The 20,258-nt window shown below is 41.7% G+C and overlaps 1 protein-coding gene and 1 pseudogene across 1 annotated transcript in view; both read right to left on the bottom strand.

Annotated features, from left to right (window-relative positions):
- Nucleotides 1-20,258, bottom strand: part of Mcc (mutated in colorectal cancers) — a 592,098-nt gene that overhangs the window by 98,432 nt on the left and 473,408 nt on the right. Inside the window, exon 7 of the mRNA XM_023716377.1 lies at nt 12,722-12,864. Coding sequence (XP_023572145.1) covers nt 12,722-12,864 — 143 coding nt within the window. The remainder of the gene's footprint in view (nt 1-12,721; nt 12,865-20,258) is intronic.
- On the bottom strand, nt 9,567-11,167 carry LOC105742338 (annotated as a pseudogene).

Genomic DNA, 20,258 nt, shown 5'->3' with positions numbered 1-20,258 from the left:
CTCCCAAGAGCTAGGATTACAGGTGTGCACCACCATGCCCAGTCTCAATTGCCATCTCAGTGTGCCCTGGGGGCGGGGCCAGCAAGGCAGGCCCGGGGATCAAACCCCCGGCTCCTGTGCCTGCTTGCAGGCTATCTTCACAGTTTTATCCAGCTCGTAATTTCAATAGTTCTATGATTGGTGCCTCAGGAACACAATTGTTTTCATGAATCATACATAATGTTTTGTCATGGCTTTATGGCTTATTGACTTAAAAATAAATTTTCTGCAAGATTAGAATTCAGAGTAGGGGCCAGGGAGATAGCTCAGTAGAATAGGTGCTTGCCTGGCAAGCACAAGGTCATGAATTCAATCCTTGGTACCACAAACAAGTGTAACTTGCATTACTTTGGGCTGGGGAGATATCTCAGTGGTATAGGCACCCACTTGGCAAACACATGGTCCTGAGTTCAATCCCCAGTACCAGGAAAAAAAATAAAGCAAGAGAATTTAGTGTAGATGCTGCCAAAGTCCTTATCAATTTGAATGTGGGGAAATTGGAGAAATCATGCACTAAAAAAATAAAAAATAAAAATAAAGGGATTCTATACTATACCTCTTAGTGTTGGAATACGTCTATAAAATAAACATATGTGTACACTGTTCTCAAATTATGTGATTATTTTAAAGAAAAAGTCATTTAAATCATATTCCCACTGTTAAATGATAAATTTTCTTCTAATTCTAAAGAAGTATGTAAGAAATCTTATTGGTAAATATCACTTTTTGTGTTATATTTTAGATATTTCTTTAAAATAGGTATTTAATTGATAGATTTTCATTTGGCCTCCAATGTGCTTCACAATGTTGAATTTTTTTTTTATTAATGTTTAGGTTTGGATTTTGGTTATGTAGCTTTTACTGCTTTTAATGTGAAAATATGTTTTCTTGTATTTATCATTCTTTTGTTGTCAATACTGCTGTGGTTTGAAATTTTACACTTCTTGTTATTTGTTAAATCCTAAATTCCTATGAGTAGGTTTCAAACCATTGTTCTTGATCCTTCATTTTGTTTTTTAATTCAATGAGACTTTTTGATATGTGTACATGTGACATGCATGACAGTCTTTACTGCTCTCTGTCGTCAATTCTATGAAAGTATGAACAGAATACATTTATGTTATATAAAAAATAAAAAATACCTTTTTTTTTTAAAAAAAAAGGGGGGGATAAAGTTAGTTGGAGCATAAGTCTTGCATGCTTTCTAGACTTTAGGCTGAAGTACCATGGAGTCAACCACTCTTGACAAAAAGTCACATCATCAACTAATCTCACATATTCTTTATTTGAGGATGCACATCATGCCTTTTCATTCGGTTGTAACGAATTGTGAAGAAGAGCCAGATGGTTATCTATCCACCTTGACAACTGTCAGTCAACTGCAGCTAGTGAATCCACCATACCTGACCTGGTATAATTTTTGTTGAACTAACATGTGTTTCTTGCAGTTAAACATAGACTTCCTCTGAAATGGCTGAGTTCATTTTAATGAAGAAAGATATTTTAGATATAGGGAGGAAATATATTCCTTTCAGGTCTCATAAAAAAGCTATCACAGGAAGTAAGTGATAAGTAAAATCTAGATCTTTCCCTCTGTTTTGCCTCTTCTTATTCTTCCACACAGCACAAAGCAGTGATGGCAACCCTTTCAGAGCTTTCAATAATAGCCAGCTTGCAGCACACAGGACATGGGTTTGCCACCACTGGCAAGGGGTAAAGTCAGACTCATCTTCTGCTGTATAACCAAACAAATGAGATTTGCTCTTCCGAGGATGTAGCAATCCACCCTTGTCATAATAAGATCTGATGAAAGATCCACATACAAGGCTGGGTATGGTGGTGCCTACCTGTAATACCAGCAATCGAGAGTCTGAGGCAAGAGCAACACGACCCAAAACCAATCTGGGCTACAAAGTAAGCTCAAGGCCAGCCTGAACTGTATGCATAGCAAGACCCTTCCTTAAAAAGCAATCCACATACATGAAGTTGAACAATATTGAATGAGTTCATACATAACATAGAAAGAAAAGGCAGAAAGAAATATGACTTTCTTAGTTTTATTTTTATTTTATTATATTTTACTTGTCAGACCACAACTTAATCAGAACAACATGTTTTGCTTGAAGATAAAGACGTTTTGGCTATGCTGTGTTTGAGACACAGCATGCAAAGTCAAATATTGTTCAAAATCCAATGGAAAGGGTCAGGGAGATAACTTGGTGGTATAAGCACCTGCCAGCAAAGGCAAGGTCCTGAGTTCAATCCTCCATACCAAAAATCTCCCACAAAAAATAACAGAAAGACCAGGCTCCTATGTATCTCTGAAAGCTTAGGCATTAGACAGACTTCAGGTGTGGACGTTATCTAATGGGGTACTGTCCCATCTGCTGCCACTCTGGGTGAAAGGTTCTGAGGAGAATAAACATCAAAGCTGAGGGTGGCTCTCAGAGAGAATGGAGAAGATTCACCCAGGACCTGCTGGGTCCTGAAATTTAAAGAGCATATCAGGAAGAAGAAAGGAAGTGTTAGAGCTAAGTGAAATGTTATGGAACTGAATCAACAACAAGAAAAACAATGTTGGGTTTTTCAATTAAGCAACTGACAGAACTTTGGCTCAGTGATACAACATGCACTTAGCTAGCATGAGACCCTAGGTTTGAGCCCTACTACAAATAAAAAGGAAGGGAAAAAGGAAAGGAGGGAGGGAGGGAGGGAAAGGAGGTCAGACCAATGGTACACTCAGGCTCCCAAATTAAAACATCACAGACTGGGTGGCTTAAACAACAAAAATAAACTTCTCATAGCTCTGAGGACTGCAAAGAAGAGCAGGCAGCAGGGAGGTCAGTTCTGGAGTGGGCTCCTGCATGGCTTGCAGATGAAGGCCTTCTCACTGTGTCGTCATGCGGGAGAGAAAAGGCACACACAGCTCTCTTGAATCTGTTTCAATGGCGACAATATCCCATCAGAGGGCCACACCTTTATGACTAACAAAATCACCTCCCAAAGTCCAATTTTGAAATATATTGCACTGGTGATGAACGAATGAATTGAAATGAGGAAGAGAGGATAGAATTCAGTCTACAGGGGAAAGGAGTTTAGGGAAACTACCAGGGTAAGAAGCCAGACAGTAGTCGGCCAGCTCAAATTTTTGCAAAGGGTGAAGCAGACTCTACCTATTGGAAGTATGCTAGGTTATGTTTCTTTGACACCCCTAAGGTTACTATGGACAAAAGGAAAATCACATAAATTATGGAGAAGCCGAAAGCAGGCCTTAACAAGATTAATGCCCATGTAATGGATCTAATATATGTCAAGGTTACTTGCATTAAAAAAAAAAAAAGAAAGAAAATGGGAAACGAAGCACAGAACAAGGACTAGTCACAGGTTATGAGACCTGGTATTATTGGTAGATTTTGTAAGAGTAACTTACGAGAAAGGAAAATAATTACCTTGAGGAAAAAAGATTTCATGTTTGATCTGCTAGACTTTTTTCTTTCCACATCCAAAGTAAAAAGTACTGATGTACTTTTTCACATATCCGATCCCAATATATAATTTCCCCAAATCAAAGAATCATTTTTTAAAAGTCACTCATAAAACATGGTTAAGTGAAAAAGCACGTATTAAAGTGTGTACTGTATGATCCAGTTTGTTTAAAATGTTCATGAACACAAAGTTTTTGAACATATATACCAAATGCTCAGCATTTATTTCTAGAAGATGGGATTTAGGCTGCATTATGCAGGATTCAGTTACGAAAGCAAACTGTAGTGGATGATTCAAGAACAAAGCAATTTGGGCAGTTCTGAACTTGCAAAACTGGTGGAAAGTTAGAGAACAGAAGGGCGGGTGGAGGCCACCAGGAGACTTTCAGACTTGCCACACAGCTGTGGTCCCTGCAGAAATCACAATACTACTGCTCCCTTCATCCTTGGCACAGCTCCATAGTCACATCAAGGGAGGACCACATATCTGCACAGCATGTCAACGTGTGTGGTAGCTGCCACTACCATGACCTAGGGAGAAGGGTTCCCACCTCCCTTCTACCTCGAGGCATATATGGGGTACATTTCATTGGCAGAGCCAAGACTGTGCAGCACTGATGTGGTAAGAAAGTCTAGGAAGCAGCCTTCAAATCCAGGACCCCTTGGAGTCTGGGGGCCACAGACAGAAGGTTAGTATGGTGCCCAGGGACAGAAGATATATATCACGGTCTACCTTTTTTGTTCTATTATTCAGTGACACACCTCTCACATCCTCCTGGCCATAATTAGTTTTCAAATTGCAACAGAAATTACATCACTTTTCTGTGACTATCCCTCCATGCACTCTAAATAGGCTCAACTTCTCAAAATGGGAAATACAAACACCATTAGTTACTATTTCAAATGTTAGATCTTTGCTCTTCTAGTTGTGAAGAGTAAGAAATCTACTCAGATATTAAACCTACCTGCCAAATTATGTTTTACCAACATGAATTTATCTTATACAAAATAATGTGGAAAATAAGAGAATATGAAATGCCTATATACATAAACAAGCTACATGCATAGCCTAGTTACCTTTTCTGTAACTGGTCACAAAGCTATAGCTATTAGATTTGCAATTTTCTTTTATTAAGAAATCCATATTTGCTTTGTGCTTGGCGTCTAACATGAGTCCTTCTAGTATCTCAACTAGATAGAACGAATTCTTTACCTAGTGAGACAATTCACAATCTTTATTCCTGAAGAGCCTAGCACTATACTGGTTTACTCTAACCTACTTTGAGTACTGAACAATTTTTATGAGGTATTTTAGAAAGTTCCATGTTTCAGACATAGTTTTTACTGTTCTTCAATACAGTAATGTCTCAGTTACTTTTTTCTCATTGCTTGGATAAATACCTGACACTCAAAATGAAAGAAGGAAAGGTTTATTCACCTCACAGTTACTGGAGGTTTCAGTCTGTACTCAGCTGGCTCCAAAGCAGAGTGGCACATGGCAAAGGGCAGCAGTTCATGGTGGTGGAAGGCAGCAAAACAGCAAGAGCAAATGGGAGTAGCAGCAACAATGGCAACAGAGAGCAAGTCTGTCTCTCTGTCTCTCTTATGTTACATTCAAGCTATCCACCCCAGGCTGGGCGTGGTACTCACACTCATAATCCTAGCAGTACTCAGACCCATAATCCCAGCCTTGGATCATGAATTAATCAGAGACTCTAGAAGTCCACTCCATGACTGTATGAGAGTTAGGGACACAAACCATAAGAAGTAACAATCCAATTTTCCTCTGTATTCACCCCAGCCAGCAAATAACCACCTTCTTTGTTTGTTTAAATGGCATGAAATGTAATTTTTTGACAGTTAAGAGGACCATTATTTTACTCTCTGGTGGAAGCACTGTTCCCTGTGGAAGTAAAACTTGTTGCACGGGACAAAGGTACAAGGATAAGAGGTAATCTTTTTTTTTTTTATATTTAGTGCAGGGTGTACAGATTGTACAGGATCTCACTACATAGGTCAGACTCACAGTGATCCTCCTGTTTTCAGTCTTCCAAGCACTGGGATTATAGGCACATGCCACCACACCCAGTCTCAATTGCTGTCTCAGCATACCCTGGGGGCGGGGCCCGCACAGCACACCTAGGATCAAATCCTGGCCACTGCACTCTGCTTAAGTAGGCACTTTAGTCTGCTGAGCTATCTGCCAGCCCAAGAGGCAATCATTTTTAAAGTGAGTTTTTAGGTGCATAAATTTCTTTTACTTCCCTCCTTTTGATTCTTGGATTCAAAACAGGTAGCATGATAAACTGTTGCTGTTAGAAACAATCTTACCTCCAGAACATTCAAAGGGGCGACATTTTGGATTTACTCTATCTGGTCTGGGTTTGTCAACTGGGCCAGGTAAGGGAACTGGGTAAGAACCATGCGTGATGCTAAGTCAAGTCTCCCAGCATCAGCCCCAAATCCTCCCTTCTACATACAGCAAGGAAAAATTTTTGTAGGTTGCCCATTTATGTCAGTTATAGAAACAAGGTGATTTTAGCCACTAGCAAAGATCCTTATAGGTCAAAACTTTTGGATTACTGCTGTGGTCCTGCTGACCAATAAGAGAATAACCAAGTCTATACTGTTGCCAGCGGTTCGACACCAAAAATCCCATCCTACCCAATCGTCCCAACAGCCTAAGTCTCTAAAGTCACCTTTTAAAAAAATTTATTTATTTATTTCAAAGAAGGTAGCTCTTGGGCCTCTGCACTGAGTTATGCCACCAATCCATGTATTTTATTTTTTTATATATTTATTTTTTTAAAATTCTTGTTAGTTACTACACTGTGTAGGCTGAACTCAAACTTGTGATACTCCTGCCTCAAACTCCCTGGCTGCTGGGATTATAGGTATGTATCCCCATGCTCAACATCACTTAATGCCATCTCCCACTGAACCTACTTTTAAAGTAGTCAAAATGCTACAGCTAAAATATCAGACTCTCTGGTAGGAATAACTGTATCAATAAATGCATCATCCATCTTTCCATTTTGTCATATAACCTACACATTCTAATCCCCACACACACAGTATGACCAAATATAAAGTATCTGTAGTCTTTAAAATTAAAAGACACATTGCTGTTAATTCCCCCTTACTGTAGTCTTCTACTTGATTCAAGCACTTATCCTTCCCATCATTCTGGTCACTGTCTACACCAGTTGTATAAGTCTTTACCTGTGGGTGTCTTTAGTTGTGCTATTATGGCTACCTTGGCATCCTGAATTGATTCAAAACACCTTTCATGATCATTTTGCTGTGGGGAAGAAACAGAAGTTGCATGATGTCAGACCCAAAGAATAAAGTGGATAAGAACAAACTGTGATGTATTGTGAGCCTGCTTTTCCCTGAGCTGGTACTTACATCAGTGTGCAGTGTACTTTTTGACCATATGCAACTGGTGTATACATTCATAAAAGAGGACTTTCAGTTCTTCAAGAAAATGGCAAGAATGATAGAATAAGAGTCATCAAAGTGAGGAATGGTTATCAAAGTAAGGAGGATTAAAAGCAATGTACCTTTTACTGTGGTAAATTTGTAAAAAATTCAACACTCACTTTCTATTTTAATCACACCATATCTTTTCAAGTTTTTATTAATACAAACTAGCAAAATCCTACAAATCATATGATGTTTTAGCTATATATTCCCAGGTTGGATTTTCTACTTATCATCTGGGCCATGGTAGAATTTGGTGATTGCTAGTCCTTAGCGGAGTGAAGGAGGAGTGGCGTGGAACAAAAATACATCAGTCATCCACTATCTGGAAGGAGATCATCACAGAATCTCCTAATTTTTTTTTTTTTTTTCTTTTTCAGAACTGGGGATTGAACTCAGGCCCTTGCACTTGCCAGGCAAGGGCTTTTTTTTTTTTTTTTTTTTTTTCAGAACCAAGGATTGAACTCAGGTCCTTGCACTTGCCAGGCAAGTGCTTATTCCACTGAGCCATCTACTCGGCCCCAGAGAATCTCCAAGTGAGTGAGGTATGACTAACTTTAACATATGGGGAGAGGGCACTGCTTCTGTAGGAACAAAGGCTCAGGAAGATTTATAATTCGTAGGTACTAGGTTCATTTGAATCTATCTAAAATGCCCCAAATTCTCAACATTTCATCTTTTCCTGTTAATGCTCAACTCTTACCTAAGAAATCTGATGTGGCTGTTACTTAAAGTTATGTTGTGTAGCCAGACATGGTGGCACACACCTGTAATCCCAGCACTGGAGAGGCCAAGGAAGGAAGATTGCTGTGAGTTTGAGGTCAGCATGGGTTACATAGTGAGTTGAAGGTTAACATGAACTACATAGTGAAACCCTGTCTCAGAACAAACAACTTACACTGCAATTCAGTAACCTGCAGTTACTGGCTGCAGATCCTTGGCTACATTGGCCCTGTGTTTGTAGGAAATGGAAAATCTTCTAGGGCAGTCACATACAGGCCCTGTTTCTCTAAACGGGACCTGAGATAACAATTTTATAGATTGTTATTTGCTTTCACTATGCACCTCAGTATTGTTTAAGTGTGGACACATCATAAATTACATAACCTCAGATGTTCCTTTATTCAGGAGTTCTCAACTTCTCTGATGAATTTTTAACTCAGGCCCAAAGTGAAATGACCAAAAAATCTCCAGAGATCACAGCACTGACTTTAGCAGGACCTGGTAAGTGTAAGAGTCAGTTCTCTGGCCCTAAGGTAATGCAGGGCAGTGAGAGCGGATCCAACGTATGCACATGGTTCCTAGAGCACCACGGTCATCAAGGTGAATCAGAAGGACCAGCACTGTCCTGGAGTGCATTAGGTTGGAAAATGCCTTAGGCACTGCAGCTCAGCAGACAGGAGGAGCCTGGGCTCACTGGCCCCATGTCTACCCATCTCATGGCCTTGCAGAGTGTCCCCAGAGAGGGGGCCAGCTCAGTTACATCATGGAAACTGGCTCAGATGCAATCCTTTACTTAATAGACACCAATAATTGTTTGTGATCAAGCAGCTCATTATATATTTTCTTTTTTCTTTTTTTGCGGAACTGGGGATTGAACTCAGGGCCTTGCACCTGCCAGGTAAGCGCTTATTCCACTGAGCCATCTCTCCGGCCCCTATATATTTTCTTAACCACACTGCTCTTTTATTCAATGGAACATTCCCCTTTTAGTGCAGTGTTGAATCAAACACTGAAAAAAAGCCCAGAGAAATTTCTGTAGATAAACCAGTGAAGAGGACCCAGGGAGATAGCTCAGGAGAATAAGCACTTGCCTGGCAAGCACAGGGTCCTAAATTCAATCCCCGGTACCAAAAAAGAAGAAGAAGAAGAAGAAGAAAAAAAAAAAAAAAACAGTGAAGAGAACGTGCATTACATATCATTAACATAATCACTCCATGAAGGGTGAAGGGTAGGGAGGAGAAAGAGGAACAAGGGGCTCAAAGCCCTTGACACTGCAAAACATTCAGACACTTGGGATTAAGATAAAATGTAAAGAAGGCCTTCCAGGAAGGAGAGGAACAAATGGAATCTGGCACCTTAGGTGGTCAGAACACAGAAACGACTCTAAGCCGGCAGGTCCAAGGTGGCTTGGGCTGTACCACCTACCGCTGGCAGGAGTGCCGGATGGATACAGGTGCTGGGCCTGGCGGTTAACCAGCCGTAGGCAACTTCTACAAGAGAGACAAAAACAAACCCTATACATTAAAAAGATGAACATCTCTGGGGGTGGCTATGGTCCCTGGAAAAACTTAGAACCAAAGGACAACACCTGCCCGAGTAGACTGACATTAAGGTTGAAGCCTATGCCTAAAACCATCTGCTCCTCTCTCCTTGGCAGGGGAGAGGGAATGGAGTGAAGGGAAAGGATTCTATTTGCAGCAGACCAAGGAAAGCACCTCCTTGGATGGAGTCTGAAGAAAGCAAGAGATAAGAAAGTAAAAAAGCGAAAAGAAAAAAATTAATAATTTCATGATATGGAGCCAGCGTGTTCCGATTTTCCATGTCCACAAAAATAATTCAGGCTCCTTTGCCAAACCATCCTGTCCACCAGGGTCGCTGCTGAGGCTGTCTGCCTGGAAGGGTCACCAAGGGCATGGAAAGTCTTCATTCTCATGGCTGGTCCATTGCTGCCAAGGGGAGGGATCTTTGCTGCCATGGCAAGGGGGTACCGGACGCCATAGTGCTGCTGGGCGGAGGGGGTGGTGGACGCTGCTGCTGCTGCCATGGTGGAAGAGGACGGGGTGGGGGGGGCTGCCCACTGGGAGGTGGTGGCAGCAGCAGCGGCAGCATCATACCTTTTCCTTGATGCAAGTGATAAAACCCAGAGCCCACAGGCATACTTCCCAGGCACTGATCTCGATGGAAGGAAAGAGCAGGGGTCCATTGGGGGAGGGCCATGGTGCCCAGGGGCATGGGGGTTCTGGTTCACTGGTGGTGGTGGTGGCTGCATCCAAGGGGGAGGGGGTTCATTTGGGTTGTGCTGCATGGGATGTCCACCATGCCCACCTGTCAGGCTGGGTAATGGGTGTGGGAAGCTGTGGGGACCACCTCTGCGCCCACCAGGACCACCTCCATGCATGCTGTGGTAGGGCCGACTCTCTGAAGGGCCAGAGTTCATCTAGAGTAGGTGGTTCTGGGTGGTGGACATGAGAGATGGTGGAGGTGGGTTGCTGGGAGGAGTAGCAAGCTGAGGTGCACTAGCCAGGGGGTGGTGGTAGGGCCAGAGGTGGACCCCACAGATGCTGGGACAGGGGCTTCACCCAGTTCAGCCATAAGGGACACATACTCTATCCATCTGTGCTTTATCCTGAGCTGACTGGGGGTCACCAGATCTCTGGAATTTGCAATCTGAAGCAATGAGTCCAGCCCCTCCACACTTGGTACACACTGTAGTGTTTGTAATGCTGCAGGTGTCTGAGTTCTGCCAGGGTCTCAAGATCCTGTTATCATCCTCCCGGAGGATGCCATTCAAGCGAGCCAACTCTCGCAGCTGCATCTTCTGTAGATCATTCTAGTCCTCTAGGGTCTCAATACACTACTTTAGGATGTTTCTGATCTGTTCCAATGCCTTTTTGACATTCTCCATTATACTGACAGTGACTAGAGCATGAAGTGGCTCATCTCCTGCTGGCGACATCTGACCATCTTGCATCCAACCTTTCCTCCTTTCACAGATCCTTTCCCCCAGGTCGTGAGTTTGGCATTGCACTCCTTCTCCAAGTTCTTCAGGGTACTCGCTCTGGGTCCAATTAGAAGCCCTATGAAGTTGATTTCCGGATATTGGGGAATCATTACTTTATTGCTCACACGTGTTGCCTGAGGTTTGTAATCTGCAGGTGGTTTGAAATCAGGGTTAAGGGCAACCATCTCTGTGATGAGGTTGTGCCGCTCCTCTTCAAGCTTCTTGCAGGTACAGAACTCCCAAGTGTTAAGCCACTTCACCTTGCTATTGTAGATGGGCTCAGGGGAAGGGGACCTGTCCTCAGGTTTAGGGGGGATGCCCAGGTATCCTGTGTGGTCTGAGTCAGGTGTTCTATCTGCAGTTGCACTACATAAGCTCTTTCTTGTTCCCAAGTAAGTCTAGGTGAGATAACTGTAGGCATTCCTGGAATCACTGTCTTCTATTCCATTGTATCTTGGTTCCAGAGACTCCTCTTCCGTTTTTTACTTGGGGAGTCCAGCAGCATGGTGTTCATTTGCTCCGGTCACCATGGCATCCCCAGGGACCAGCGCTGGGGTTGGACCGTGCTGCCATGGAGCTCAGAAACCCAGTCTTCTCACTAGCAGCTCATTATATTTTAAGATGCAGTTTGGCCATTACACTTAATTTAAGCATCTTGAAATTAAGTTTTCTGGGTAATATATGAAGGATTTTTTTTTTTTAACAACTCAGTGAGTTCATTTGACTTTGCCTTCTCAAGTGTTTGAAAGTATAACATGTTTTAATGGAAATGGCAAATTTGCCAGTGTCCTAAGCTAGGCTCCTTTAAATCTGCTATAATCATTTCTTTGGGCTGAATATTCTTCTTTGCTCATATGTTTCTAACCTACAATCACAGTGAAGGCCAGGATACAATTTAAAAGTGTTACAGTTTGAAATAAGAATATGAAATTTAATGTGTGGCTCCAGCTCAGGGCAAATTTTTCCAGAAAACAGATGCCCCTCAATAACCTCACTGAGAAGCCCCATCATTACTGTGACTCTTCAAGTTGGAACAAAATGCACCCAAAGTTTCCTCTGACCTAGGACTTCTGGAGAAAGACTTTAAGGCAGCAGCCTCTTAGCCTCTTAATTATGGTGTGTGTAAGAACTCAGTGAACAAAGCACCCTTTCTCTAATAAGAGAGGCACCAATCACTTGCTTTCCTTGGGGCTGCTTCTCCACCCCCACAACTGAACCACCAGGAAAATAAAAACACTCTCATCCTTGACTCAGAAATTTTCCCTGAGCAACAGGATAGATGCCACCCAGGAAGCAGTGTGCAGTAGGTACTGGATTGACAAGCAAAAGGGCAAAGTCCCATACAACCACTTTCATGGGAAGAAAATTAAGTACAGGTAGAGATAACCTGGGCTTTCCACACCACTTGCACCCTCAACTCAGTGTAACTGCAAGGCATCACTATTTTTCAAGCCCCAGATTCCTCCATAATAAAATAATGGATCTAATCACCCCCCCACACACACTTTAGGAGTCTGATAAGAGGATACGTCAGTGGTGACAGCAACTTAGGATACCTCCAATATTAATAGATAATATAGAAGCCTACATAATGTTTAGTTATACACCATTCACAAATCTCTTAAAATCAGCAAAAGAGGTACAGAATGTATACATCTAGAGCAGAATAGGTAGGGGCCACACTTTAACAGAGAAGGGGCTTCACTTAGAATGTGTTAAAGTATTTCATTCCACTTCTGATTGTCTACCCTTATCAATAAGCAAAGGGCAATTCCCTTTCTACCTTTCAGAGTTATCATCAAGATTAAAATCAGAACAGAATAGAAGTAAAGGCCCAGGATTAACAAAGTAAAGAGAAAGTGTGTGACAAACTATAAAAGTCTGAGTTACAAAGAAAGCATCATTGTAATTCAGAGGGCTGCTTCAACTCCAATACCCATGCCAAAGCAAGATAAGATGGTGAGAAGGCCAACAGCTGAAGCCCACGTACCTAATGGTGGTGCCTTGCAAACGGTCTATCTTCTTATTGAGTTCAGCAATGATGCTGTGGAGTTCTGTGATGCGTTCCTCATACCGAAGTGTTGTTCGCTCCTGGACATCCTCATGCTCTCTCATGAGATGGGACTGCTCACACTGGGGTCAAGAGAACAGGACAGAAGTGAAGATGAGTTAACATACCTTTTTCTTAAGGATCCTACATTTTATGGCTTCAAACTGTAGTACACTCTACACTAACTATGCTCAAAATAGAACACACTCCTGCTCACTGGCCAGCAATCCAATGAGATGTATCAACAGGTTAACTTGGGATGTACATGCAGGACATCTGAGGTCGTTTCTAGCACTCGTTCTCTTTTGGAAACAGTCCCTCAGCCCCTGCACACAGTGTCTAGGAGTAGCCTGCTTTCCTTTAGCCAAGAAGTAGGCAAGAGGCCTGAGCTGCATCCCTCACATATCTTTGTTGCAAATTTGCATCTTGAGTAAATATGAACCTAAGGCCATATGGTATCAATTACTCAACAGCCTTAAAGGACTGTCCCTTAGTTCCTACTGCTTACATGTTACTTTATGGCTGTCTAGTTTCTCTTTTACTAATTCACACCTTCCTTGTTAAAGTCTGCCAGCTATTTTTTTTTTTTTTTTCAACCAAATAACCAAGTGACATGACCGCATGTCTTATCTGGCTGGATTATATGTGAATTTAGTGCTTTCCAATATCCTTTCTTCCCAGACCATAAACTCCCAAAGCCAATACTAAGTGTTTTTGGTATTTAAATCCTAGCCTCTGGCATATGGCCTGGTTCACTGTGGGTGATATAGAAGGCCTATGCAATGAATAAACTGCAATGTATTACACTGTCTTTCTTTCTCTTCTTTTTTTTGGCAGAACCGGGGATTGAACTCAGGCCCTTGTGCTTGCCAGGGAAGTGCGTATTCTACTGAGCCATCTCCTTTGTTACACTGTAATGAAGGCTACTTTGCAGAAACAATGACAGAGACTGAGGAGCTACCTTTGCTCAGTTTTTGATGGTCTTAGAGGCAACAGATGTTATAAAATCATTTTTGTAGACAGTTTAAACCCCAAGGAACCTGTTCTCTTCTTTCATTTGTCTCCACCTTCCTAATCCCCCAATCACTTTGGAGTTAATCTCATTTACATAACAATAAATAGCTCCTCAGGGACGGAGCAAGTGCTCTAGCTTGTCTCCTTGTCTATCACCCTCAGCCTAATTAATTTCCTGTCCACTTGAGGAAGTTTAATTTCATTCCCAACAAAGTTTTTCTAATGTCAAGAGCCATATGCATTTGTCAACTCTGTATTTTCAGGTCAGATAGCAGGGAAAGAGTAAGACTTTTCACCCACTACTGTAACCTCTAATGTCCTCCTCCAACACTAGATCTGCCAAATTTCCAAAGATGTAATTCAGGGAAGAAACAGTAAGTTTTCACAGATAAGCAAAATGCTATACCCAGCCTAACTCAACACAGAAACTGAAGTACTCAACAAAGACACATGACAGACAATAGTATAAATCATGGCAGGAACTATATCTATGAATATGGCCCTTAAAAACTATGTGACCAATATAATGTAATTTCTTAGGAATTAGTCAGGGCTCCAGAACTAAGTCCAGAGGGAACAAGGTTACAGACCTCTGTAAATAGGTACTTTCAGAAAAATATTATGGTGAACTACTCTTTCTAGTGACAATCTGAAACTCAAGTAATCCCCACTCAAGGTCAAGTACATGGGAAATAAGTAGGGTGAGGATGAGCATGGAGTAAAAGCCATCTATAACATGAGCTGGAAATGTAACTCTGCGGCAGCATGCATATTTAGCATGCATTAGGCCCAAGGTTCAAGCTCCAGAACCAAGACCGGAAGAGTCATATGTATGCAAAAGTTTTCCTAACAGAACACCAGGCTATCAACACTCTATGAGTTTAGACCTTTTAGCCTACATTGCATCAAATTTTAAAAGAAGACAAGTTCACAAAATGACAGAATCTCAGAAAACTGTCTCCACATTTCACTGCAACACACCAACAGTAGAATGTTGTCCCTTTCAGTTCCCACAAAAAAAATCTCTGAGCTCTTGCTACTGGTCTTATTCACATTCCCAAACTATGAGGATGTCGCACACATACATGCACACTGGACCCTTTCCTGGGGGTCACCGGGTCCAGATCTTTTAATGAGGACAGGACAGTGCCTCGCTTTTGACCTGGATTTTCTCTGTGCCATGACCCCTTCATTGCCACATTGCTAGTTCCTTTTCCTTTGTTTTCCACATTTAGTTCTTTAGGGCTAGAGTTTTATGGGAAATGTTTTCCCTTCCAAATTCAATGAACCCCCCCTCTTGTTTTTTTGTTTTGTTTTTTGGTACTGGGGATCGAACTCAGAACCTTGCACTCACCAGGCAGGCACGTAAGCCACTGAGCTATCTCCCTAGCCACTGAACTCCTATTTTAATCCCTCACTTATTGTTCCTTCTTTCTTATGTTTACAGGTCAAAAGATCATTAAACAACTGCATAGGTAAGAAACGGTGAAAGCTAACTAACACTGAGGAGGTCCAAATGTTCATAAAAGAAAACGGCACACAGTACATTGACTGACACCACAAGACAACCCTGGGGTCCCCGGCACTATTGCAGGTTGCCCAACTAGAAAGCTCCCAGGTTCCAGAGATACCAGATGGACAGCAACAGTATGAGGTTTGGTGTTCCACCGCCTCTGCCCAGGCTCTAACTGGAAAATCAGCCTGGAAGGCACATGGAGGAACAAGAGACGGCAGGAAGCCTGATGGTTCAGTCAGACAGAGGAAAAAGACTCATGATGTGTACTGGGAAAGCAAAGGTTCATTTCGGAGTAGTGACAAAAATATACTGGAGAAAAAATTCTCAGCTGAGGGCAAAAAAGTACTTTACCTTCCTATTTTTTTTTTCCAAAGTATTTTTTTAACGGCAAAAAGCTCTATAATTTAATACCTCTCCTATAGCTATTAGACAATTCTTGATTTCCGATACTGCCTAAGAGACATTATGTGGCTAGGTGTCACAGGGAGGTGATTACGACACAGACTTCAAAGGGAGCAATGTTCACAGTGTCCAAGTGGTTTATAACAATCTCAGACTTCTGAAAAACAAAAACATGAGCAGTAGTGAGGTGCTGAGGAGAACAGATGGTACAGTGGTGCCCTGGGCTTCTTTCCCCAGTACAGACACAAGACTAGAAAAGGTGCTATCAAATCGATCTCAGCTTTAGACATATGAATGGTGAAGACTGCTCATCAGTACAAATCAACACACTTAGCTCTTTTGTGCACATTCATTATATTCAGCTGAAGAAATGTTGAATCAGTGATCTCAAAGCTTGGAGAAAGCCCCTTGATTCCTTTAAGCTGTGGTGGAGAAAGTAGAACAACTTCCTCAAAAGCATAGTGTACAACAAAAAAAGCCATCACCCACAGAAGCCACAGCATCCAACAAAACAGCCTTCTATGCCAGCGCCGCCCCCAGGGCCTGCTGAGAGGGCAATTGAGACTGGGCATGGTGGCGTGGCCTGTATTCCCAGCTCTTGGGAGGCTGTAAACAGGAGAATCACTACGAGTCCGATCTAGTAGTGAGACCCTGAACACCCTGTAGACCCTTCTCTAAAAATACAAAAAGAAAAAAAAAAAAAAGCCTTCTAAACAGCTCCCATGTTGGGCATGGTGGCTCTCACCTGTAATCCCAGCACTCAGAGGCTGAGACAGGAGGATCATTGAGAATTCGAGACTAGCCTGGGCTACAACGTGAGCTCAAGATAGCCTGAGCTGTTTAGCCAGACCCTGTCTCAGACAAAAAGAGGGATAGGGGGAGAAACAGCTCTCATTAAATTGCCTAAGCATCAGCTCCAGGAATGCAGCACTTCAGTTCAGGAAAGGCGGAAGGTGAGTGGGTGACACCCAGGCCAGACACAGAGGTTCTGTGTACAATCCCTGCCTTCCCCGCCCTGGCTTCATCCCACACTGGCAGAAATGGCCTGCTGGTATGAAAGCCAATTCTGCTTCCATATTCTAGGGTGCTTACTGACCCAGTGCTCTCACCAACCAGAGCTCCCACATCCTGGACAGGTGTGTGATTTCACAAGAACATAGGTTCAGCCACACTCATTTCCACATCTACATTTCACAGCCTCCTACAAATGCATGTTTCAGAAAACCACGTTCCGGAAGGTGAACATGAGGAAAACTAAACAGAAGAAAGGGGCATTATTTTTATGACTATGAGTTACTACTGCAAATTTTGAAATCAAAACTTTTTGTATCTAAAACATGATTTACGATATAAACAGAAAATTCTAGCATTTTGAAATGTACAGTATGTTATTATCTACAATTTCCCTACTAACAAAGTCTCATTTTTATATAACTGAAACTTAGTTACCATTGGTCATCCTTTCCCTACCCTTCATTTATACAAGGACTGTCCTTTCTCCAAAGCAGGCTCTTAGCACCTTCATGCAAAATCACCTGGCTACAGATATGTGAGTTTACTTCTAGGGTCTCTGTTCTGTCCCACTGGTCTATATGCCTGTCTTTATGTCAATGTCAAGCTGTTTGATTACCATAGCTTTGTACTGCATTTCTACTTTCTTTTCATTGGAAATTGTTTTGGTGATTGTACATAAATTTTACAACTATTATTCTAGTTCTGTGAAGAATGTCACTGGCATCTTAGTAAGTCTTGTTTAGGTATTATGGACATTTGAACAATTCAACCAGGATCTTCCAATTCAGGAAGGTGGGCTGCCTTTCCCTTTCTTCCACTTTTGCTTTCTTTCATCTGTGCTTTTACAGTTTCAGTGTGTAGAACTATTATCTCTTTGGTTTAATTAATTTATTTATTTATTGGTAGCTATTGTAAATGGCATTGCTTTCTGGGTTTCAAGTTCAGATAATTTGCTATTTGCTACTGGTTTCTGTATCTTGCAACTCTGTTAAATTCATTTATTAAGGGCTGGGACATAGCTCAGCAATCTAAGTACCTGCTTGGCAAGCTCAAGGACCAGGGTTTGCTACTCAGTACCACATGCTGTGCCAGCCCTGGAACCTCGGGCGCAATGGCACATACCTGTAATACCAGCTCTGGGGAGGCTAAGACAGACAGATCATTACAAGTTTGAGCTGCATAGTGAGACCCTGTATCAAATAAACAAATAAATCATTTTTAAAAAATTTTAAAAATTCATTTATTAGTTCTAACAGGTTTTGGTGGAATTTTGGGGATTATCTATATACATATAAGAATATGTCATTCCAAAACTGACAATTTAACTTTTTCCTTTCCAGTTTGGATATTTTTCCTCCCCTTCCCTTCTGCCTATCTTTGTTTTTAAGTTTGTCTTTCTTGCTTATTTGCTTTTGAGATGGATATTAATTATGTTGTGCAGGCTGCTCCTGAACTCCTGCAATTAAGTGATCCTCCCCTATCAGCCCCTTAAGTTCTACAACTACAGCCATGCACCACCACACCAGGCTTTGGGAGTTCATTTCTTCCTCTTGCTTGACTGCTCTAGCTAGAAGTTACGGGAACATGGTAAACAAAAAAATGGTGAAGGTAGATATCTCTGTCTTGTTCCAGACCTTAAGAGAGAACATTTTTAGCTATTTTTTTGCATTCAGCATATAGTGTTACTGCTAGTTTACTATAGTTGTACATGTATTATGTTGATTATAATTATCACTCCTATATTTAATATTGTTCAAAATTTTTACCATGAAGAGACGTTACATTTTACTTCATCTACTGAGATATCTCTGTGTTTTTTGGTTTGTTCATTTGTTTGCAGTGCTAGGGGTAAGACCTAGGGACTCACCATGCTAGGCAAGTACTCTGCTACTGGGCTGTATACCCCTAGGCCCTGATTTTGTACAGGGTCACACTACACAGCTCAGGCTCGTGGTGATCCTTCTGTGTCAGTCTCCCCAGTGCTGGGATTACAGGCATGTACCACCACACCTGGCATGCAGTACTGGGGATCAAATCTCCAGGTTTTTGTGGTTGCAGCATCTTACCGGCCATGAATTTACAGAGGTTAATATCATTAGGAGTCTAATCTTTTCCTGCAACTACAGATTTGCAGTTTAAAGAAGAAAAAGATTGGGATTAGATATGACAAAATTTTGTTTTGCTCAAATTTCATCTGGATAGCTCTCTAACCAAGCCAAAGGAGCAACTTTACCATATAAGTACTTGTGTCTACCCACATAAATAGCAGAATTGCCCATATGCAAACATGCTCAATAAAAGTAAGCAGTATTATCATTTGAACCACTGAGAACAAAACTCAGTAGGCTCATCTCTGTCAATGCTGCAATCTAAGCTCAAAGCCACGAGTCTGCCTCAAGACAGACAAGCCCAAGAGCATGAGCTCTTGTTGCAAAAACCCTGTGCACTGTGATGATGCTAAGGAGCTTTATGCTTTTGTTAATGTTCTTCACTAGGTTTTATCTTGCTCCACAGAGGGCACTGATCCTTAATCATCACATTCGTCTCAGCTGTCAAGCCCTAAGAGCATTATGAGCTAGATTTCTGAAAAATGCAATGCCATCATTAATGTGTTAACCCTCTCAACCATTCTGTGTTAGGTGTCAGAACTACTTCCTTTTAAATATGCTGAGATGTGCTCTGGTCATCAGAGAAATGCAAATTAAAATACTAAGATTCCATCTTACTCCAGAAAGAAGGGTGATCATTAAGAAGTCAAGCAACAGCAGATGAAGGCAAGGCTGTGGTGAAAAAGGAACCCTCCTTTGTTGGTGGAAACATAAGCTAGTACAACTATAATGGAAATCGGTATGAAAATATCTCAATGAAATCAAATCAGAAATTCCATATGACCAGGCCATTCTGCTGCTAGGTATCTTCTCCATGAACTTATGACGTCATACTATGGCAATATATACATACCAATATTTGTAGTAGCACAACTCGTAATAGCTAAATCCTGGAAAAAGTCTGTATCCCCATCAACAGATGACTAGACAAAGAAAATATGCTATCTATGTATAATAGAATACTACCTGCTAAAGAATGGCAGATTTGAGGCATCTGTAGGAAAATGAATGCACCTGGAAAATGCAATGTTGTGTGAAGTAAGCCAGACACAATAGCTTCTGTACTATAAGGTATCTCTTATTTGAGTAAGGCAAAGGACAAACAGAGAGTAACACAGATGAATAGAAGACAACAAGGGGATGGATCTCTTGCAATAGGAAAGTGGTCCAAGGGAAATACCCCAAGGGGTGAGAAGGGGAAGGGGAAATATGTAGAACAAAGATGTGTCATTAACAGGAACATAATAACCTCGATTAATGTAAACATTCTATGCTAAACCATGAACTAAGATTAATAACATCAACAAGAATGGAAAATGGGGGCTGGGGAGATGGCTCAGTGGTCTAAAGCACCTACTTAGAACAAGCTTGGCAAAAGCATCAGGGACCGCGGTTCAATCCCCCAGCACCACATGCCAGCCAG

Source organism: Octodon degus, unplaced genomic scaffold (assembly GCF_000260255.1).
Source record: "Octodon degus isolate 3935 unplaced genomic scaffold, OctDeg1.0 scaffold00048, whole genome shotgun sequence".
NCBI classification, from domain to species: domain Eukaryota; kingdom Metazoa; phylum Chordata; class Mammalia; order Rodentia; family Octodontidae; genus Octodon; species Octodon degus.
The sequence above is the reverse complement of the archived record's forward strand: the minus strand, read 5'-3'. Positions and strand labels throughout refer to the sequence as shown.